The sequence below is a fragment of the Megalobrama amblycephala genome, linkage group LG15 (genome assembly GCF_018812025.1).
Source record: "Megalobrama amblycephala isolate DHTTF-2021 linkage group LG15, ASM1881202v1, whole genome shotgun sequence".
Lineage (NCBI taxonomy): Eukaryota > Metazoa > Chordata > Actinopteri > Cypriniformes > Xenocyprididae > Megalobrama > Megalobrama amblycephala.
This window is the reverse complement of record NC_063058.1, coordinates 25,108,397-25,131,644: the sequence shown is the minus strand read 5'-3', so window position 1 is coordinate 25,131,644 and position 23,248 is coordinate 25,108,397. Positions and strand designations below refer to the sequence as shown.

General features: G+C 35.2%; 1 protein-coding gene across 1 annotated transcript in view; it reads left to right on the top strand.

Moving 5' to 3' along the window:
- lrp5 (low density lipoprotein receptor-related protein 5) overlaps positions 1–18,073 on the top strand; it is an 81,893-nt gene extending 63,820 nt beyond the window's left edge. Inside the window, 11 exon segments of the mRNA XM_048159618.1 lie at positions 582–784; positions 4,864–5,054; positions 7,565–7,774; positions 9,156–9,281; positions 9,377–9,613; positions 10,246–10,356; positions 10,485–10,718; positions 10,822–10,964; positions 11,488–11,585; positions 15,861–16,003; positions 16,006–18,073. Coding sequence (XP_048015575.1) covers positions 582–784; positions 4,864–5,054; positions 7,565–7,774; positions 9,156–9,281; positions 9,377–9,613; positions 10,246–10,356; positions 10,485–10,718; positions 10,822–10,964; positions 11,488–11,585; positions 15,861–16,003; positions 16,006–16,121 — 1,812 coding nt within the window. The 3' untranslated portion in view covers positions 16,122–18,073.
- Positions 18,074–23,248: the final 5,175 nt, after the last annotated feature.

Here is a 23,248-nt window from a genome sequence, read left to right as displayed (position 1 = left end):
AATATTATAAAATTATTAAAGGAATCAGCTTTAAATAAGAAATATATCAAATTAAATAAATAAATAAATAAAAAATTTTAAAACAATTTTATTAAAAAACAAATTATATATAAATATAATTATATGTAAAAACAATAATAATTGTCAGATAATATCAAATGTTATTATTATTAATATAAATGTTATAATATTAATATATGATTAACTATTATTATTATATGATAGATGATAATAAGAATATTTACTATTTAAAACCATTCACTGATCCACTTTTTGGATCAGTTTTAAATGAGAAATATTTGTATTATTGTTTTTATTATTATGTTGATAAATGTTGTTGTTAACATTATTATTAATATTAATAATAATATATTATATAATAATAAGTGTTGTTGTTGTTATTATTATTATTATTATTGTTATTATTTAAATCCATTTCTTAATATCTGATGCACTTTTTGTATTATCTTCATTTTGGGACTTTTCTCAGCATATTGATAGGCAATTATTTGTGGTTAATTTGATTGATCAGCTTGGTATACATTGATAATACTAATTTAAAGTGATCTCTAATTTATAAGGCGTCCACGGTGATGACCCCAACCAGTCTTCACCCGAAGCAACCTCATGACCTGAGTCTGGACCCCTACAGTCGCACCGTCTACTGGACCTGCGAGAGCACCAACACCATCAACATCCATCGCATGGACGGGCACGTTGTCGGAGAGGTCCTGAAGGATGATGTGGACAAGCCACGCGCTATCGTGGTGAACGCTGAGAAAGGGTACGATTATTAATTAGCAGAGTAAAGTATAGGGCATGATCATTACAACCTGCATTAAATTTAATTGCTCATCCTGTCCAAAACCTCAGGGCCAGATTTTGTACTTCAGCTTTAGTTTGGCTCCTTTTCATGAACATAACAACACCTTATCAATTGTTTATTGATATATGGCCGGCGGACTTGAAATTACTGCGTAGAACTGGATACTCTAATGACGGGGCACTTCGCCATTGCTTCGGTATTGTCGGAAAACTCTTGATTCTATCCAGGCCTCTCGAATAGCCAAATATGTGGAACAGATGGTCCTCTGTGGTCCCCGTGTTGCGGCGCTCGCTAGCGGGTCGACCATGCACAGGCGTTGGCTGCATGCACTGTAATTGTGTGTCTCATTGTTAGTTTGACCGTCATCAGTGGGTTTTCTATTTATGTCTCACCCTCACAGCCTCGTCTGGGTGGGGTGAAGGGGACTTCTCCCATAATAGTAGCAGGATAGAGAAATTATGGCACAAAAACGAGCATCTAATGTTTGTTTGTGTGTCTGAGATCAAGCTTGTGTTTTCATTGTTGCATTTATCCCTATATTTAGTTAACATTTTATCCCTAAATTGCCCAGATTATACTTCTTTGTTTATGAGTTGTCTGAATAGACACTGTCACTGTGCTATTTTTGTATTATTATATACTTTTATAGTAATTATTAATATTTTAAATTGGCTTTTATTTATATATTTTCAGTTTTCATTTGAATTTTAGTTCACATTTTAGTAATTTTGTGAGCTTTGTCAAGGGTTAATTTACACGACAACAGTGTATTAAGTGTTTCCTTTGCATTTTTAAACAACGTTGTCAAAACGATACCCGTTCACACGGATTAGCGAAAGCGACTAAAAACACTGTATTATGCTGCCAGGCCAGTAGTTGGCGATGTCACTTTGTAAAGGAAGAAATTTTTCACAAATTAGCTTTTGTTTGTTTGTTTACATGGAGACAATAACTATATAGTTTTCAAAAACTTGCACTTTAAAACCTGTTTTCAAAAGTTTGTTTTCAGGTCCCCCAAAACGCTGTTGTCATGTAAATAACGGCCAAAACGCATTAAAAAGTTTTCAGTTTTTCATAGAAAATGGTGTGTAAACAGACCCTAAGCTTTAGTAATTTAGTACTTCAACTTATTTATTTTAGTATAAAAACGTAATATTTTTATTTAAAGGGTTAGTTCACCCAAAAATTAAAATTCTGTCATTTATTACTCGCCCTCATGTCGTTCCACACCCGTAAGACCTTCGTTCATCTTCAGAACACAAATTAAGATATTTTTGATAAAATCTGATGGCTCACCATTGCCAGCAAGATCATTAACACTTTCAATGCCCAGAAAGCTACTAAAGACATATTTAAAACAGTTCATGTAACTACAGTGGTTCAACCTTAATGTTAAGAAGCGACGAGAATACTTTTTGTTCACCAAAAAAACTAAATAACGACTTAAGAATCATTTGTTTAGAATCAGTGGCCAAAGCGAGGGTTTGTTACGTCATGAGTGTTTTGAAATTTCAATGCTCCGCGTGACTTTGGCAGTTTGAGATTGTTTGATACAAGCTCTGAACCACTGATTTGAAACAAAAGAGTCGTAAAGCTTCGAAGCTTCATGAAGCTGTGTTTTGAAATCGCCCATCACTAGATATTGTTGAATAAAGTCGTTATTTTGTTTTTTTGGCACACAAAATGTATTCTCGTCGCTTTATAATATTAAAGGTGCCCTAGAATTAAAAATTGAATTTACCTCGGCATAGTTGAATAACAAGAGTTCAGTACATGGAAATGACATACAGTGAGTCTCAAACTCCATTGTTTCCTCCTTCTTATATAAATCTCATTTGTTTAAAAGACCTCCGAAGAACAGGCGAATCTCAACATAACACCGACTGTTAAGTAACAGTTGGGGTGTACGCCCCCAATATTTGCATATGCCAGCCCATGATCGAGGCATTAGACAAGGGCAGCCAGTATTAACATCTGGATCTGTGCACAGCTGAATCATCAGACTAGGTAAGCAAGCAAGAACAACAGCGAAAAATGGCAGATGGAGCAATAATAACTGACATGATTCATGATATCATGATATTTTTAGTGATATTTGTAAATTGTCTATCTAAATGTTTCGTTAGCATGTTGCTAATGTACTGTTAAATGAGGTTAAAGTTACCATCGTTTCTTACTGTATTCACGGAGACAAGAGCCGTCGCTATTTTCATTTTTAAACACTTGCAGTCTGTATAATGCATAAACACAACTTCATTCTTTATAAATCTCTCCAACAGTGTGTAATGTTAGCTTTAGCCCGTTAGCCATGGAGCACATCCTCAAACTCATTCAGAATCAAATGTAAACATCCAAATAAATACAATACTCACATGATCTGATGTATGCATGCAGTATGCATGACGAACACTTTGTAAAGAACAATTTTGAGGGTTATATTAGCAGTGTAAACTTTGTTTATGCACTGTTTAAGGCAAGCGCGAGCTCCGGGGGCGGAGAGCGCGAGCAATTAAAGGGGCCGCAGCCTGAATCGGCGCATTTGTAATTATGCCCCAAAAAAGGCAGTTAAAAAAATTAATTAAAAAAAATCTATGGGGTATTTTGAGCTGAAACTTCACAGACACATTAAGGGGACACCTTAGACTTATATTACATCTTGTAAAAAAACGTTCGATGGCACCTTTAAGGTTGAACCACTGTAGTCACATGAACTGTTTTAAATGCGTCTTTAGTACCTTTCTGGGCGTCTGAAAGTCTAAGTTAACTTGCTCTCAATGCAGGCCTCACTGAGCCATCGGATTTTATCAAAAATATCTCCATTTGTGTTCTGAAGATGAACGAAGGTCTTACGGGTGTGGAACGACATAATTAATGACATAATTTTCATTTTTGGGTGAACTAACCCTTTAAGATTTTCATCTAATTTATTTTTTTATTTCAGCTTTTTTTTTTTATTAAGTAGTTTGTTTGGGTTAATGCTAACAACACTGACCTGTTATGGTTTGTTTTGTGTTTTATATAATTAATAATCAACCTGGTGTTAAAAGCATAGATTAAAGAAATATTTCATTAGGTTTTGTTTATAATTTACATGGTAACCTCGTTTCATCAGGTGTGCCTGATTTGTTCTGTTCAAGGTCTTGTGTTGACCCTCTCCAAAAGCATCGACTTTCACTAGTCGGTGGATCTAGATCCAAGATGCTGTCAAAACCAGATCAAAATGTTGTAATATTAATGAGGCATTGTTTTACCTAGTTTTTTGGATCAAAACATCTTCAAAGATGTTACCATAAGGATTTGTTTAACATGCAGGTGGAAAATTTAATATGTGATATGCTACATTCCCCACACTGAAGTCAGGCTTTGGCAGACGTTTAGTGAGTACATAACACTTCACAGTGCTCTGACTCAGAGAAGGCATCTTCAGATCCATCAGCCAAACCAATTTTGGGGTTTATTCACTTCTGTCCTCTTCTTAGCATTGGAAATGTATCAAATATAATGTATATCGGCCCAAACTTTTCCCAGAAGCAACTGTGTTTTTAAGCTGTGATATTTTCTCATTTTTAATGACACTCAGACACTGTATTGGCATAGATATCAATATCGCTGTTCTGTTTTTTTTAAGCTGAGTAAAATTGCTAACAGATGCAAATTGTGGGTTTCTCAGACAGCAATTGAAAACAAAGGAGCAAACGCACCTTTGAGAGTTATCACAAACTAATCCAGACATAACATTGGGGCTAAAGGGCTTTTGTGATGTGTGAAGATATACAACAATTCTCCCACACAGTCAAAACAACATGGCCCCATCAAAGTTGTTCTTTTTGTTTAACAAATGAGGGTTTATCCAAACAGATCATGTGTTGGTTATGCAATGCAATAACATAAATTACTACAAACACTTTTATTAGATGTTGAACGATCTTGAAAGATGTTGTTTATAGAATCCAATTAAAGTCACTCTGCCTTTACTACAGTTTTTTTTATTTGGAAAATGGTATGTAACTTCCAAACCTTTTTTTTTCTTTCCACAGCTACATGTATTTCACTACTGTCCAGGATCGTTCGGCTAAAATTGAAGGTGCTTCTTTGGATGGGACGGAGCGTGAATCCCTGTTCACGACCGGTTTGATCCGCCCTGTGGCACTGGCTTTAGACAACAAGCTGGGAAAGCTGTTCTGGGTGGATGCAGACCTGAAACGGATTGAGAGCAGTGACCTGTCTGGTAAATACGGTTATATTATTTCTTGCATATCATATGCTAATTTTATGTAAACCTGAATTCAGAACAGTTATCTAATACATTAATTAATAAATAAATATATATATATATATATATATATATATATATATATATATATATATATATATATATATATATATATATATATATATATATATATATATATAAACTTCAGTCCAAAGTTTTACAAGTCCACAACTGAAAATGCTTCTATTTTGCATTTTTCTGATTTAATACAATGATATTAATAATTATATATGTAAGAAGGGAAGCACTGATGTAACAAAATTAATTATTTTATGTTATGCCCAATATTAAAGTATCTACACTATTTTAGCAGAATAAAATAAAACACTAAAAACGCTATAAAAAAAATAAAATTAATACATTTAAATGCTACAAATGTACAGTATGAAAAATGGATATTCATTTTGAGATTTACTAAAGATTACATTTAACAGTATTTTTTTTATTATATTAAAATTATATTACATTTTTTTTTTAAAGATAAATTGGAAGTGACCGTTGGATGACTACTAAGATAATCTAAATGTTAAAATATGGGAAATGAGCATAATTACTGTAAATATCCAATATTAGCCAGTACAATAAATTAAAAAATTACTAAAATCAGCCAATAACTAATATTGTAACAATCAGTATTAAAAACTATTTAAAAAATCATTAATTGAAATAAAAATAATAAAAAAAGGTTTGTTGAAATACTTAAATTTAGTAATACTAAAACTGAACTAAAAATAGCTAAGTATATAAGCTAAAATATTTTAATATATAATAATATATAAATATTTTAGAATAATAAAAAAATAAACCGCAACAGCACATCATAAAATCACAAAAAGTGAAATTAAAATGAAAACTAAAAATATAAAATAAATAATAATCTATTGTGCATCCCTAATTTGAGTGAAAGGTGAGTTTTATATAATTATAATAACAACCACTCTGTTGGTTGTAGTACTATATCAAAAGGTCATGATTTAAAGTTCCCCTGAAAACAAAATGTAAGTTTTTTAGCTTTTAGTATGAATATATTAGCCTTAAGGTTATGAAGTTGTGGCTATTTAGGAGATACAAGCATTCAAAACTTAGTCTCTCACTTCTACTAAAATGGATCACAGATTTTCATGACATCACATCGCACTTCAGCTTCTCGTCAGATCTTCTGTCCAATCAAATGCTCTCTAGAATCTGAAGTCCCGCCCCTCCTACACTATAAACAGATGCTGAAGCTGTGGCTAAAATCGGTCATTTGTTCACACATTTACTAGTTTCTACATGGTGAATGGCACAAAGTGCACTGTATAGAGAATAGGGAACGATTCAGACAGTGTAGATATGCTTTCCATTGATGCGAATGAAGTCTGTTTTTGCGTTAAGTGTCACGTGAACCGCCGCAGCGTGAGCACAGTCTGCTACGGCACAGAGCGGATCATATCTGCGAGTCGGCTCAGACCACGAAAGGTATCGAACCCATTTGAATTCTGCACAGAAAGCTGTATTTTAAAGTGAAATAGAGGACATAAGGAGGAGAAACTGTTAGAGATTAGAAGGAAACGGAGGTTTTACTGAGTTTAACAGCTTTGGCTGAGCTGTGATATAAACTAAACGCTATTGGCTATTTTTAAAAAGGGGCGGGGCTTTTCAATATGCCCCGCCCTGTCTTCCTGTTTGTTTAAATTACGTCAACACATTGAATAATGCTGCGTGTTCCATGGCAATTCAGCGGGCCTTTAAGACTTGAAAAATGAAATGTTCCCATACAACTCAATGTTAGTCATTTATTTTGAGGATCAATTTTGATGTCAGAGCTTCGCCAGAAAGATTAGGTCTTTTCCTTTATCGCGTACATGTCACTGAATCTCATACCCAGAATGTTTTTGTTTCCTGTCTTGTATTGTATTGCCCGCGGGCGAATTGATTGCAATCAGTTCTGCAGTTTTCTGGAACACCATGTGAAACAAGGACAACTTTCTGACCTCTCCGATCAGATTTGTCAACTGACAGCTATGGAAACCAAACAAACAGACAGAGAGCGCAGGCCAGGTTTAATCTATATTTACACTGTATATTTTCAATACCGTCTAGTCTAAACTAATCAAAACGGTATAGTCTGTGTAATCTAAACATGGTCTATACATTGACAAAGCTCTAATGAAGAATTTGATGGACTGTAACTTAGTTAATTCTTGTGAGGTTATTTAAGTGCCTTCATCACTGAAAATCACTGGCTTGTCTGATTTCCCCTAACGGTCTGCCAGTAAGCAAAGTCTCTCCAGATGCTGAGCTCTGATGTTTGATGTTAGCATGAGACAGATGATCACACCTTAAGCCACGGCTAATCTCTTTGCGCAACACAATCCTTCTGCAGCCAAATGACCAACACAAAGGGTGAATAGATATGATTTATAACGTGACATGGTGGAAAAACCTAAATTATGACTCTGCCGATCTCTTTGTTTGCTTTCCAGGGGCCAATCGGATTGTTCTTCAGGACTCCAACATCCTTCAACCCGTTGGTCTGACGGTGCTGGGCGATCACCTATACTGGATCGACAAACAGCAGCAGATGATCGAGCGCGTGGACAAGCTGACCGGAGAGAAGAGGACTCGTATTCAGGGGCGACTCCAGTACCTGACTAGCATCCATGCCGTGGAGTACATGGAACCAGAGGAGTTTGGTAAATTCAGTTTCTTAGATTTCTCAAAGACTAAATCATTTGCTCCATTCCGAAACCTTGTGAGCTATGAATATAATATAATATAATATAATATAATATAATAATTTTATATTTATAATTTATGGCAGACAGAATATAAGATGTCAAGACATTTACTATTTTAATTTAATAATCTACTTTAGTGTACAAATATAAATATAAAAATAAATATAAAGAATTAAATTTAGCATATTATATTATTTACTTACTAACATATATATATATATATATATATATATATATATATATATATATATATATATATATATATATATATATATATATATATATATATATATAAATGACTAATTAAAATGAATTCATATATAAATATTAAAACAGCATAGTATATTATTTACTTACTAACACAAAAATATAAGGATTTTTAAAATATAAATTATATTTAAAATATAATATAATATAACATCTTATAATATAATATCTTATAATATAATATAATAATTTTATTTATTTATTTTATGGCAGGCAGAATATAAGATGTCAAGACATTTACTATTTTGATTTAATGATCTGCTTGAGTGTACAAATATAAATATAAAAATAAATATAAAGAATGAAATTTAGCATAGTATATTATTTACTTACTAACATATATATTTAAATATATATAATAAAAAATTTAAAAAATATTAATTATTTATATATATATATATATATATATATATATATATATATATATATATATTTTGTAAATATTAATTATATTTAAAAATGACTATTTAAAATGAATTCATATATAAATATTAAAACAGCATAGTATATTATTTACTTACTAACACATAAAAATATAAAGATTTTTAAAATGTAAATTGTTTAAAAATGACTAATTAATTGAATTCATTAATTAAACATTAATTATATTTAAGAATGACAAATTAATATTAATGTATTTAGCATATTGTTATATTAAATTTACTTACTAACATATATTTATAAAAAGATATGATTAAAATGTTTATTAAGTGGCTTATCAATTAAGGTATTTATCATATTATGTTTATATATATATATATATATATATATATATATATATGGGTAAAACAATATATATATATATATATATATATATATATATATATATTTGGGGTAAAACACAATTTTATATATATATATATATATATATATATATATATATATATATATATATATATATATATATATATATATATATATATATATATATATATATAAATTGTGTTTTAACCTGCATTTCACCTTATTTGAGCTGCAAAATCAGTGTAATTATGTAGTTAATGACCACATAGATTCAGAGTTCCTGTTATTACTAAAGAGTATAATTGTCCTTTAATCTCCTTAACAGCATCCCACCCTTGTTCTCGTGACAACGGAGGCTGCTCCCACATCTGCATCGCTAAGGGAGACGGGACGCCACGGTGCTCATGTCCCATGCACCTGGTGCTGCTTCAAAATCTGCTCAGCTGCGGAGGTACATTTCACATATCTGTGGCATGAAGCCAAAAATGCACCAATTGGTTTTGATGCATCTGCGTTAATCACATATTTACCCACAACCCCCATCAGAGCCTCCCACGTGCTCTAGCGAGCAGTTCACCTGTGCTACTGGCGAGATCGACTGCATCCCCATGGCGTGGCGCTGTGACGGCATCGCCGAGTGCGCAGATCACAGCGACGAGATGAACTGCCCCATCTGCTCCGAGCTTCAGTTCCAGTGCGACAAAGGCCAGTGCGTGGACTCTCAGCTGCGCTGCAATGGAGAGCCAGACTGCGCAGATGGCTCTGATGAACTGGATTGCGACAGTACGTCCAACTGTTACGCAGATTGATCTTGCTGATTTACCAGAATTTCCACCTGTAAATCCTTTGATTCTGTAAAAACACACGTTTTTGAGTTGCACAATTTGGCCCAAAAATATTGCTTTTGAGATTTGAACTGCTATATGATATTCATTTATTATCTCAGAAATCTACTGTACTGAATCGATATTATGACTAAAAGAGCAAGACAAGCAGCTCTCTTTTTCAACAGGATGTGCAAATACTATTAACTTGCCTTTTAAATCACTTTCATACTATCAAATTAAATCATAGTTCATATAAATCAATAGTTTGCTGTGTGAATCAGTAAAATGAATCAGTCAGACAACTCACTGAATCATCACTGAATAGGTTCATATGATTCATTTGAGTCATTTAGTGAACTGATATTTATTATGTCAAACTCGAATTGGGTTGAAAACCACTGTAGTGTTGTGTATCTCTTAAATGAAATGCAAAAGGAAATGCAAATTCTTATAGGAAACACTGATTTGTTCCATTCATATTTATGCTGCCTCTTTTTTTTTTTTTTTAACTCCCATGTTTTATTCTTTGTGGTTAAAGCTGTTTTAACTTGCAGTCTCTGATTTTTCCTCTTGCTTTTTCCCCATCAGCCATTTGCATGCCTAATCAGTTCCGTTGTGGCAACAACCAGTGCATTCTGAAGAAACAGCAGTGTGACTCCTTCGCAGACTGCACAGACAAGTCTGATGAGCTTTTCTGTGGTACGCTGACCATATCATACCAAAAAAAAAAACATGTGGTGTTTGTCCATGCATGCCATATTGTAACAATGCTTGCAATTATTATTCCCTAATAAAATAAAAATTATCCCTGTTTGTCTTATTCACAGATTTCCCTCCGCCTCCCAACGACCTTCCGCGTCACACCAGCACCATCGGCCCCGTCATCGGCATCATCCTCTCTGTCTTTGTGATGGGAGGCATGTGTTTTGTGTGTCAGAGAGTTGTGTGTCGCCATTACAAGGGCCCTAATGGAGGCTTCCCACACGAGTACATCAGCGGGACCCCTCACGTGCCCCTCAACTTCATCGCACCCACAAATTCACAGCACGGTACTTTTACAGGTAAAGGTCTGCTGTTTGATAGCTGCTGCAGTCTCTTAAGGTGAATAATCTCTCTGCCTGTGATGAGTCTTGTGGGTGATGAGTCTGTCTCGATGTGTCACAGGTATTTCCTGTGGGAAGTCCATGATGAGCTCAGTGAGTCTCATGGGCAGCAGCAGCAGTGGGGCTCCTCTTTATGACAGAAATCATGTGACAGGTGCTTCATCCAGTAGTTCTTCCAGCACCAAAGGAGCTTTCTACCCACAGGTACTGTAAAATTCATCAGTTTATTATCTTTGTTTATTGTTAATAAGAAAAGACCTGTGTTTGTTTATTTAATTACATGTAGGAAAAAGGTTTTTGTATTAAATTAAATTCTCATTCATATGTTTTGGTAACACTTTACAATAAGGTCTCATTTCTTTACATTAATTAATGCGTTAGTTAACATGAACTATGACAAATATATATTTATAGCATTTATTAACCTTTGCTAATGTTAGTTAATAAAAATACAATTCTTCATTGTTCATGTTAGTTTGCACTGCATTAACTACTGTTAACAGATGCAACTTTTAATTTTAATAATGTATTAGTAAATGTAGAAATTAACAGCAACTAAGATTAGTAAATGCTGTAAAAGTATTGTTTCTCGTTAGTTAATGTTAACTAATGTAGTAAACTAATATTAACTAATGAAACCTTATTGTAAAGTGTTACCTATATTCTATATTGTATGGATTATTGTGGTTAATGTCATATAATTGTTGTTTTTTTCTGATCTGTGTAGATGCTCAACCCTCCTCCATCACCAGCAACAGATCGCTCACTTTACAATGCAGAAGTCTTCTATTCGTCCAACAGCCCTTCCACAACCAGGTCTTACAGGTGCGATTTAATACAGAGATGATGGATGGATGGATGGATGGATGGATGGATGGATGGATGGATGGATGGATGGATGAGTAGAGGATGGGTAGTTGATGGGTAGATGGATTAGTGGATGGATGGATGGATGGGTGGGTAGATGGATGGGTAGATGGATGGGTAGATGGATGGGAAGATGATGAAAGGAAATAGTCATTCTATAAAACTCAGCAAAGACCATTTGAACAGGTGATGCAAATTATTAAATTGCCCTCAAGGTAACACTATTCAGACTATAATCCTTCATTATTAGGATTTTTATACCACTTTGGCAGGTCAGCACTTTGACTGAATCTGTCTGTCGTACCATCCACTCATGGATGGATGGATTGATGGGTGGATGGATGGGTAGATTGATGGGTAGATTATGAGTAAATGATGGGTAGATTGATGGGTAGATGATGGGTAGATGGATGGGTAGATGGATTGGTAGATGGATTGGTAGATGGATTGGTAGATGATGGGTAGATGATGGGATGATGGATGGGATGATGGATGGGTAGATTGATGGGTAGATTGATGGGTAGATGATGGGTGGATGGGTGGATGGATTGGTAGATGATGGGTAGATGGGTGGATGGATTGGTAGATGATGGGATGGATGGATGGGTAGATGATGGGTGGATGGATGGGTAAATGGATTGGTAGATGATGGGTATATGGATTGGTAGATGGATGGGTAGATGATGGGTGGATGGGTGGATGGATTGGTAGATGATGGGTAGATGATGGGATGGATGGATTGGTAGATGATGGGTAGATGGGTGGATGGATTGGTAGATGATGGGATGGATGGATGGGTAGATGATGGGTGGATGGATGGGTAAATGGATTGGTAGATGATGGGTATATGGATTGGTAGAAGATGGGTGGATGGATGGGTAAATGATGAGTAGATTGGTAGATGATGGGTATATAGATTGGTAGATGGATGGGTAGATGATGGGTGGATAGGTGGATGGATTGGTAGATGATGGGATGGATGGATGGATGGATGGGTAGATTGATGGGTGGATGGGTAGATGGGTGGATGGATTGGTAGATGATGGGTGGATGGATGGGTAGATTGATGGGTGAATGGGTGGATGGATTGGTAGGATGGGATGGGTAGATTGATGGGTTGATGGATGGGTGGATGGATTGGTAGATGATGGGTGAAAGGATTGGTAGATGATTGGTGGATGGATTGGTAGATGATGGGTAGATGATGGGATGGTGGATGGGTAGATGATGGGTGGGTGGATGGATTGGTAGATGATGGGTGGATGGATGGGTAAATGGATTGGTAGATGATGGGTATATGGATTGGTAGAAGATGGGTGGATGGATGGGTAGATGATGGGTGGATGGGTGGATGGATTGGTAGATGATGGGTAGATTATGGGATGATGGATGGGTAGATGATGGGTGGATGGATGGGTAGATTGATGGGTAGATGATGGGTGGGTGGATGGATTGGTAGATGATGGGTGGATGGATGGGTAGATGATGGGATGGATGGATGGGTAGATGATGGGTGGATGGATGGGTAAATGATGGGTGGATGGATTGGTAGATGGGATGGATGGATGGGTAGATGATGGGTGGATGGATGGATAAATGGATTGGTAGAAGATGGGTGGATGGATGGTAAATGATGAGTAGATTGGTAGATGATGGGTATATGGATTGGTAGATGGATGGGTAGAGGATGGGTGGATGGATTGGTAGATGATGGGTAGATGATGGGATGGATGGATGGATGGGTAGATGATGGGTAGATGGGTGGATGGATTGGTAGATGATGGGATGGATGGATGGGTAGATGATGGGTGGATGGATGGGTAAATGGATTGGTAGATGATGGGTATATGGATTGGTAGAAGATGGGTGGATGGATGGGTAAATGATGAGTAGATTGGTAGATGATGGGTATATAGATTGGTAGATGGATGGGTAGATGATGGGTGGATAGGTGGATGGATTGGTAGATGATGGGATGGATGGATGGATGGGTAGATTGGGTGGATGGGTAGATGGATGGGTGGATGGATGGGTAGATTGATGGGTGGATGGGTGGATGGATTGGTAGGATGGGATGGGTAGATGGATGGGTGGATGGATTGGTAGATGATGGGTGAAAGGATTGGTAGATGATGGGTGGATGGATTGGTAGATGATGGGTAGATGATGGGATGGTGGATGGGTAGATGATGGGTGGATGGATGGGTAGATTGATGGGTAGATGATGGGTGGGTGGATGGATTGGTAGATGATGGGTGGATGGATGGGTAAATGGATTGGTAGATGATGGGTATATGGATTGGTAGAAGATGGGTGGATGGATGGGTAGATGATGGGTGGATGGGTGGATGGATTGGTAGATGATGGGTAGATTATGGGATGATGGATGGGTAGATGATGGGTGGATGGATGGGTAGATTGATGGGTAGATGATGGGTGGGTGGATGGATTGGTAGATGATGGGTGGATGGATGGGTAGATGATGGGATGGATGGATGGGTAGATGATGGGTGGATGGATGGGTAAATGATGGGTGGATGGATTGGTAGATGATGGGTGGATGGATGGGTAGATGATGGGTGGATGGATGGATAAATGGATTGGTAGAAGATGGGTGGATGGATGGGTAAATGATGAGTAGATTGGTAGATGATGGGTATATAGATTGGTAGATGGATGGGTAGATGATGGGTGGATAGGTGGATGGATTGGTAGATGATGGGATGGATGGATGGATGGATGGGTAGATTGATGGGTGGATGGGTAGATGGGTGGATGGATGGGTAGATTGATGGGTGGATGGGTGGATGGATTGGTAGGATGGGATGGGTAGATTGATGGGTAGATGGATGGGTGGATGGATTGGTAGATGATGGGTGAAAGGATTGGTAGATGATGGGTGGATGGATTGGTAGATGATGGGTAGATGATGGGATGGTGGATGGGTAGATGATGGGTGGATGGATGGGTAGATTGATGGGTAGATGATGGGTGGGTGGATGGATTGGTAGATGATGGGTGGATGGATGGGTAAATGGATTGGTAGATGATGGGTGGATGGATGGGTAGATGATGGGTGGATGGGTGGATGGATTGGTAGATGATGGGTAGATTATGGGATGATGGATGGGTAGATGATGGGTGGATGGATAGGTAGATGGATTGGTAGATGATGGGTATATGGATTGGTAGAAGATGGGTGGATGGATGGGTAAATGATGAGTAGATTGGTAGATGATGGGTATATGGATTGGTAGATGATGGGTGGATGGATTGGTAGATGATGGGATGATGGATGGGTAGATGATGGGTGGATGGATGGGTAGATGATGGGTGGGTGGATGGATTGGTAGATGATGGGTGGATGGATGGGTAAATGGATTGGTAGATGATGGGTATATGGATTGGTAGAAGATGGGTGGATGGATGGGTAGATGATGGGTGGATTGGTAGATGATGGGTATATGGATTGGTAGAAGATGGGTGGATGGATGGGTAGATGATGGGTGGATGGGTGGATGGATTGGTAGATGATGGGTAGATTATGGGATGATGGATGGGTAGATAGATTGGTAGAAGATGGGTGGATGGATGGGTAGATGATGGGTGGATGGATGGGTAGATGGATTGGTAGATGATGGGTATATGGATTGGTAGAAGATGGGTGGATGGATGGGTAAATGATGAGTAGATTGGTAGATGATGGGTAGACGATGAGTAGATGATGAGTAGCTGGATTGGTAGATGATGGATAGAGGATGAGTAGATGATGGGTGGATGGATGGATGGATGGATGGATGGGTAGATGGATGGGTAGATGGATGGGAAGATGATGGGTATATGGATTGCTCTATGATGGATAGAGGATGGATGGATGGATGGATGGATGGATGGGAAGATGATGGGTGGATGGATTGGTAGAAGATGGGGTATATGGATGGGTAGATGATGAGTAGTTGGATTGGTATATGATGAGATAGACAGATAGATAGATAGATAGATATGTAAGATGTGTAGGAAATTGGATATGTACATAGGTAGGTAGGAAATCGATGTCTAAAATATCTGTGGTAGATAGATGGCTCAAATATCTAGTATGTTAAGATAGGTATGTGGATATATGAATGGAAAGATGCATAGCTGCATAGATGGATAAAGGATGGCTGAATAGATGACTGTGCTGATGGATATATAGCTCAAATGTCTCTATATGTCTGTATTTCCCCTCGACAGGCCATATTTGATGCGAGGGGTCGCGCCGCCCACCACCCCCTGCAGCACAGACGTGTGTGACAGTGACTATACCACCAGCCGCTGGAAAAGCAACAAGTACTACATGGACCTCAATTCAGACTCTGACCCCTACCCCCCGCCCCCACGCCCCGCAGCCAGTACATGTCAGCGGAGGAGAGCTGCCCTCCCTCGCCCTCCACTGAGCGCAGCTACTTCCACCTGTGCCCTCCGCCCCCCTCGCCCTGCACGGACTCCTCATGACACCCGGCGAACGGCCACGCTTTGTAAATAGTTTTAAATAGTTTAAGAAGAAACAAAGATTTTATTTTATTTTCCACACGCTTTGTTCAAGAAACATTTCAGCTTTTCGGGAGGAACAGGAAACATTTTCTGGATATTTTCACCCAGAGTTATACAGCGGTTGTGACAGGACGATGCTTGCACGAATGAATTATATTATGACATTTTATATTATGACATCCCCCCCCCAAGCTCTTCAATATGTGAGAATATGAACTGAAATGCAATTTCTGTAAGTCATCTGTTTCAGGATGGTTATGATTTAATCATCTTTTTTTATAATACCAATTAAAAAGAAGTTTAATTGCAAACCAAATCGTCGGTATAACACCAAAATCATCCGCTGTAGAGGAGTTGTACATATGTGTAATTAAGTAAATAATTAATGTTTTTCGTAATGGCAATGAGGTGTTGTTTTGATTATGTTCTATGTGAATATGATACAATTCCAAGCATATGTTTGGTTTGTCCTGTTTACCAAAAGTGTGTTTGCTGCTATTGTACATACATCTTTTACTGTAAATAATGACAAATGAAAACAGCCAGCTAAAATGTTTTGTTTATATAATGAGAACTGACCATAGACCATTGTAAAATTGTTATTAATCTCTTATAGAAAAACATACATGTGAAATGCCATTGCTTTGAAGGAGTCTTGTTTAAAATTCTATCTTAAAGGGATAGTTCAACTAAAACAAAACTAAAAATCTTGTCATTCCAAACTTGTACGACTTATTTTCCACTGTAAAACATTAAATAAGACGTTTAGCAGAATGTCCAAGCTGCACTTTTCCATAATGAAAGTACCATAAAAGCAAAGTCTTCTGAAGCCAAACGATCGCTTTGTGTGGAACAGACTGAAATTGAAATCTCATTATATGAAAAAGAGCAGCTTAGACATTCTGATAAACATCTCCGTTTGTTTTCTACAAAGGAAGGAAAGTCTTAAGGGTTTGGGATGACATGAGGGTGACTAAATGATGACAAAATGTTTATATTTTAATGAACTATCTCTTTAAAGATGCAGAAAGTCGCCTGCTTCGTAGTGAACTACATGGATTTTATCAGATCTCATGGACTGAACTCATTGTAGGTGCTTAGTAAAAAAACAAAAAATAATAATTATAGTAATAATAATACAGTTAAACTAAGCTATGATTTGAACACAAGGATATGTGGTTAATTTTACCGTAATACTACGGTAACAAACTGTTTTTTTTAATTCATGACATGCAATTTAGAAAAGTGTGGTTTGAAATTCTGATTTTTTTTTTTTTTTCCTTTTTATGGTAAAGTTGAAGAATCAAACTGTATTTCCCTCTTTATAATGCTAATTCGACGGAGATGTTTTTTTTTTAAGGTTAAAACAAGTCTTGTAGCACACATTGAAATGCCATGTATGTCTGTTTGAAATGTTTTTTTTTTTTTTCTCTTTGCCAAATTGAGCACTTATGGAAATTTACATGTGCATAAAAACTAGAATTATAGATCTAGAGAAAACTACAAGATGAAATGAGTTTCACAGACTGATTACATTAGTTGTTTTTACAGATAGCCATACAAGAAGACATATAGCAATGTCTTTAAAGGCAAATATTAGATGAAAGGAAATAGTCATTCTAGAAAACTCTGCAAAGACCAGTTGAACAGGTGATGCAAATTATTAAATTGCCCTCAAGGTAACACTATTCACCGTGAATGTGACTGAATGGAGATTATTAGGATTTTTATACCACTTTGGCAGGTCAGCACTTTGACTGAATCTGTCTGTCGTACCATCCACTCATGCCGAGGAGCTTTTTGCTCTCAGGTGTCTTTGTTTTGTGTACAAAAATGCCTCATATAATGCACACTTGTGACAATTTTTGTATCAAAAGCATTTTTATATATAATAAAGGTTCTATTTTAAGAAATGTAGTATTGTCTTCTTTAACATGGTGCTTGTTAATGCAGTATTATTTCTCATATTTACATACAGTATATATGTAAAGTAACATATAACTTGCTAATTCAGCTTTGTGTGTAAAGAATGCCTCAAATCATGCGGCTTATTGGAGGTTTATTTCTCTAAGTGGTCCAACAGGGGAAAAAAATCCCTTACATTTACAGTGAACAAGGAGCCCGAAGCTTCAATAAGGCAATTGTTAATTGAATTGAGCAAGGTGCGTCTCAGTCCACTGGTAAAGCAACAAACATGACCAAGAATGCAGAAACGCTTTGAATTACTCCAAACAGAGCTTTATGAAATGTTATGGTTGAATGTGACATTGCTGTAGTGGAATTGCATGTTAAGGGAATAAAATAAATCTGTGTTTGATCATTGCCAGCGGTTTGGGATTTAGGCCATTTTGTCTTCTACTGCCCTCATGTGGATAAAAACAACGAAAAATATAAATCAGGTTGGTATGGCCCTCCTCACCCCTCATTGTTATATTAATATCTTATTTCTCTTTGGAAAGTCTTAATTGTATATTATTTAGTTATACATAGTTAATTCATTCTTAATTATATATTTTTTTCATGTGTTTAATGTTCGTATCACGAAAAAATGTCTGGGTAATTTTTCCAGGAATATATAATATATATAATATAAATTCAATAATTATATATATATATATATATATATATATATATATATATATATATATATATATATATATATATATATATATGTGAATTAGTTTTGTTTTGTTTTTTTTTCATTTAAAAAGTAAAAAACTTTTTAAAATAAATTTTTATAAATTATAAAATAAAAAAAAAATTTTTTTATTTTATACTGAAAAATATTAAAAACTATTTTGTATATATATATATATATATATATATATATATATATATATATATATATATGAAAAAAGTTTTTTTAATTTTTAAAATATAAATATGAATTAGTTTTTTTCAGTAAAAGCAAATAAAAAACTTTAAAATATATTTTAATAAATTCTAAAATAAAAATCTTTTATTTTTTACTGAAAAAAATTAAAAACTAATTTATATATACATATATATAAAGTTTGAAAAAAGTTTTTTAATTTCTATTTTTTTACTAAAAATATATATATAAAAACATATATATTAATTTGTTTTTAGTTTTATCATTAAAAAAAATAAAATACTTTTTTAAAATAAATTTTAATAAATTATAAAAAAAGTTTTTTTAATTTTTTACTTAAAAAATTAAAAACTAATTTATATATATATTAGTTTTAATTTATATATATATTTTATATATAAAAATTAGGGCTGTCAAACGATTAATTGTGATTAATCACATACAAGATAAAAGTTTGAGTTTGCATAATATATGTGTGAGTAATGTGTGTAATTAATATGTATATATAAATACACACAGATTAATGTATAAATTTAAGAGAAATGTTATTTATGTACAAAATATTTTTATTTATATATAATATAAATTATGTAAAAATATAAATAAATACATATACTTGTAAATATTTCTCAAATATATACATGAATGTGTTTGTATTTATATATACATAATAATTACACACAGTACTCACACATATATTAGGCAAACTCAAACTTTTATTTTGTATGCGATTAATCGCGATTAATCATTTGACAGCCCTGATATATATATATTGGGGTTAAATATTACCTGCACATTCTCTTGACATTGACAGAGATTCATTATTATTTTTGAATTTTTTCATATGTAGGCCTATCCATCAGTTTATGAATGTATTACAAATGTCACTTTTCAAAGGCCCATGCTATAAAAAACGAGGCCCAGTGCTAGTATACAGCAGTTGTGAACTAAACGTACATTCCCCTTTCTCATTTTCCATCTTAAAGGACTGTCTTCAGCACTTGACAGAAGTGAACACATGTTGTGAGGCTCCTGACTGGGCTGAAGGGGGAGGGGAGATGTCGACACCCCTCCATGTACCCATCTGTCTGTCTTTGTTTATGATCCGTGTTGTAGAGGAGCTAAAAACACGCCTTGGAAAAAAGGCACGTGAGAACACGTTTATACATGTCAGGAGGGAAAGAACAGTGCTGGTGGACCCACGGCATCCTGGATCTCCTGATTATACATAAAAAAAATGTGTAGCCACTGACTATAAACTACATGTTTAAGCTGTCTTAACTGAAATCAACTTGGCTCGTTTTGTCTCAGGATGCACACCAGTAATGTTTTTTTCTAAGGCACATTTAAAAAAGCTACTTAAAGGGATAGTTCACACTAAAATGAAAATTCTGTCATCATTTACTCACCCTCAAGTAGTTCCAAACTTGTATAATTTTCTTTGTTCTGCTGAACACAGAGGAAGAATGGAAGAATGTCAGTAATCAAGAAGATCTCGTCCCCCATTGACTACAATAGTAGGAAAAATAATATCTTTATAAAACGGTTAGTTCCTGTCCTTGATTCTGATTGGTCAATATCTGTGTTTTATTCACGATAAAACACAGCTATGACCGCTTCACCCGACGGTTCTGTGTATCACTACACATCACCCTTAGCAACCACTCTTAGCAACGTAAACTGTATGTTCTCAATTGATATTGTTCATTGAAGCTTACTGTATTTCGTAGAAGAGTATCGAGCGAGCGAGTTTATTACCTGCATTCAGATTTAGCATTATCCTTAAGGTCAGACCTATGTTCATAATAAAACATCTGTTTAAATGTCCGATGTATTATCTTGTCCTTTTAACATTTAAGGTGTTTTCCCATGACTGACAGCGCTAGTCAAAGCATTTGTCAGTTGCGTCTTGTTCCGTGTTCACAACAATTCAGTCTTTTCAGTGTAAAAGTCTTCGCTACTGACTGACACACTCATAAAGACAGTCTTTGCCGCCATCTAATGGCATAATAATGAAACTTCTGTTGCCGTTCACTGTCAGGGACTAATTTTTTCCAGCGGAAGGAAGGCTTTTAGTGATTTTACCTCATGAAAGTTACATTGATACATATTTTTTGGCTATAATATTTGTATTGTGTGGTAACCGTTTTATAAAGGCAATAAATGTACTCAAGGCTTGTGCTGTATCATGAATAAGTCACGGCTGAATATAAATATATTGTTCGTTATTAAATCAATTAGATCTATTAGATTTATTTATTGACATTTTTATATGTTTACTTTTAAAAAATATGTATAGATATTTTAATTTGTCAGCAATCCACTTTCTTTAAGGGTCTGGTACAATGTTGTTATTTTTAACTAAAACTATTTTAAAACTAAAATGTGTTCATTTCCATTAGTTGAAAATAACTAAACTAAACTAAACTAAACTAAACTAAACTAAACTAAAATAAAATAAAATAAAATAAAATAAAATAAAATAAAATAAAATAAAATAAAATTAAATTAAATTAAATTAAATTAAAACATTAGATTAAAACTTTAAAAAACTAGAAAATTAATTTAGAAAAAAAAATTTGAAATAAAAAAAATAAAATAAAGTAACAGTTGGAGCCCAACGTATTTAAGCACCATGCAAAGTAATCTGTGAATAATGACCCCGATTATATAATTGTCCCCAAGATTATCATTCCCTTGTCTGAACATGAAATTCTTTTTGCCAAGCTTCAAGATTCATTCCTTTGAGTGTTGTTGACAGTACATGCAGAAGATATACAAAGAGAACAAAAAGCCCGACCATACTGTGTAATCGTGATAACTGCCTCTGTCTGATGAAAGATGACATGAGAAACATCTTTCGCACGGCCCCAGAAGCCCACAATGCATCTTAACATTCAGTTTACACAACTTTTATGACATGATCTTTGATTAGTAGAGGCAGGATTTTGTTAGACAATCATATGCACATGTTTGAGTTTTTACAGAGTAAAAGAGCTTCAGTAAATTCATGTTTTTTGTCACAGAAACCCACATGTCAGCTCATGGCAGTCCATAATCAAAAACATAGTGGAATCATAGGGTTAATTTGACACATATGAAACACATTAAATATGGCTGCTTTTACTCTATACAATGAATCAATTGCAGATTTTGTCATGCTTATGGAACATGCAATGCAAAATGTCTGAAATACAGCCGTCATCAGCTGTAACAGATCGGTTCCACAGCTGATACTGTAGATTTATGCCTCACATTTAACATAAGGGTCACACGTCAGATCCTATTTGGCATGCTACACTAAACCCGTAATTGCCTGTCTGCACTACCGACAGGCTATAGAGCATAAAAATGGGGCCCGGACCTTTTGACCCATATTTTATCAAAGGGCGCAAGACATTGAAACACTTAAATACATAAAAAACAACACAAACAAAAAAGATAGCTCAGGTTCTTTTAAAGAGATAGTTCACCCAGAAATAATCATCCATTCATTCAACAAATTATTATGTTTGTTTGTTTGTTTTTGCATGAACTATCCCTTTAAAACATGCTTATTTTATATTATAAGAATTAAACTCCTTTTTATGTAATCAATTTCATGTTGATGCGCCATTTGAATAATGCCTTTCTTAAGGCAAACTGGCTGTTCCATTCAGTAATATGTGATTCACGCACTCGTAGATGATTGGACCATCGGCATGTCAATCACCGTGACGTCTCATTGTTGCTAGGGCGTTGCAAGTAACGAGCCGGTTAAGGCAATTCTGAAAGCGACACTGTGAACGAGGTGTTCTGTGTAACATTGTGAAGAAACTACAAACACGTCGTCTGTATGTTTTGGATATGTTGAAATTTAAGAACTCCGTTCAAGTCACAAGCTCTCACAAAGAAGGTAAGATAAAGCAATATGTGCGTTTTGATATCCCCCTACTTTAGTTTTGAAATCGGCACTTGATTGACATTCTCGTGATCCAATCAGACGAGAGATTTTAAATCGACCTAAAACACCATTGGCCCTTGCGAGTGTGGGTGTGTGTAATGGTTTAGTTTTACTTAAATATTGCTTCTAAAATGTATGATTATAACATGTTTATAATTCCAACAAAGATGATATTGTTTTAAAGATCGTCTTTGTTTACATGACGTTTCTAAATCGAAGATTTACCTCACTAAATCCGAGATTAACAAATATGGCCAGCTTTGACTGACACCCACTGTAGCCAATCAGCGCGCAGCAGTGGATTTTGATCGA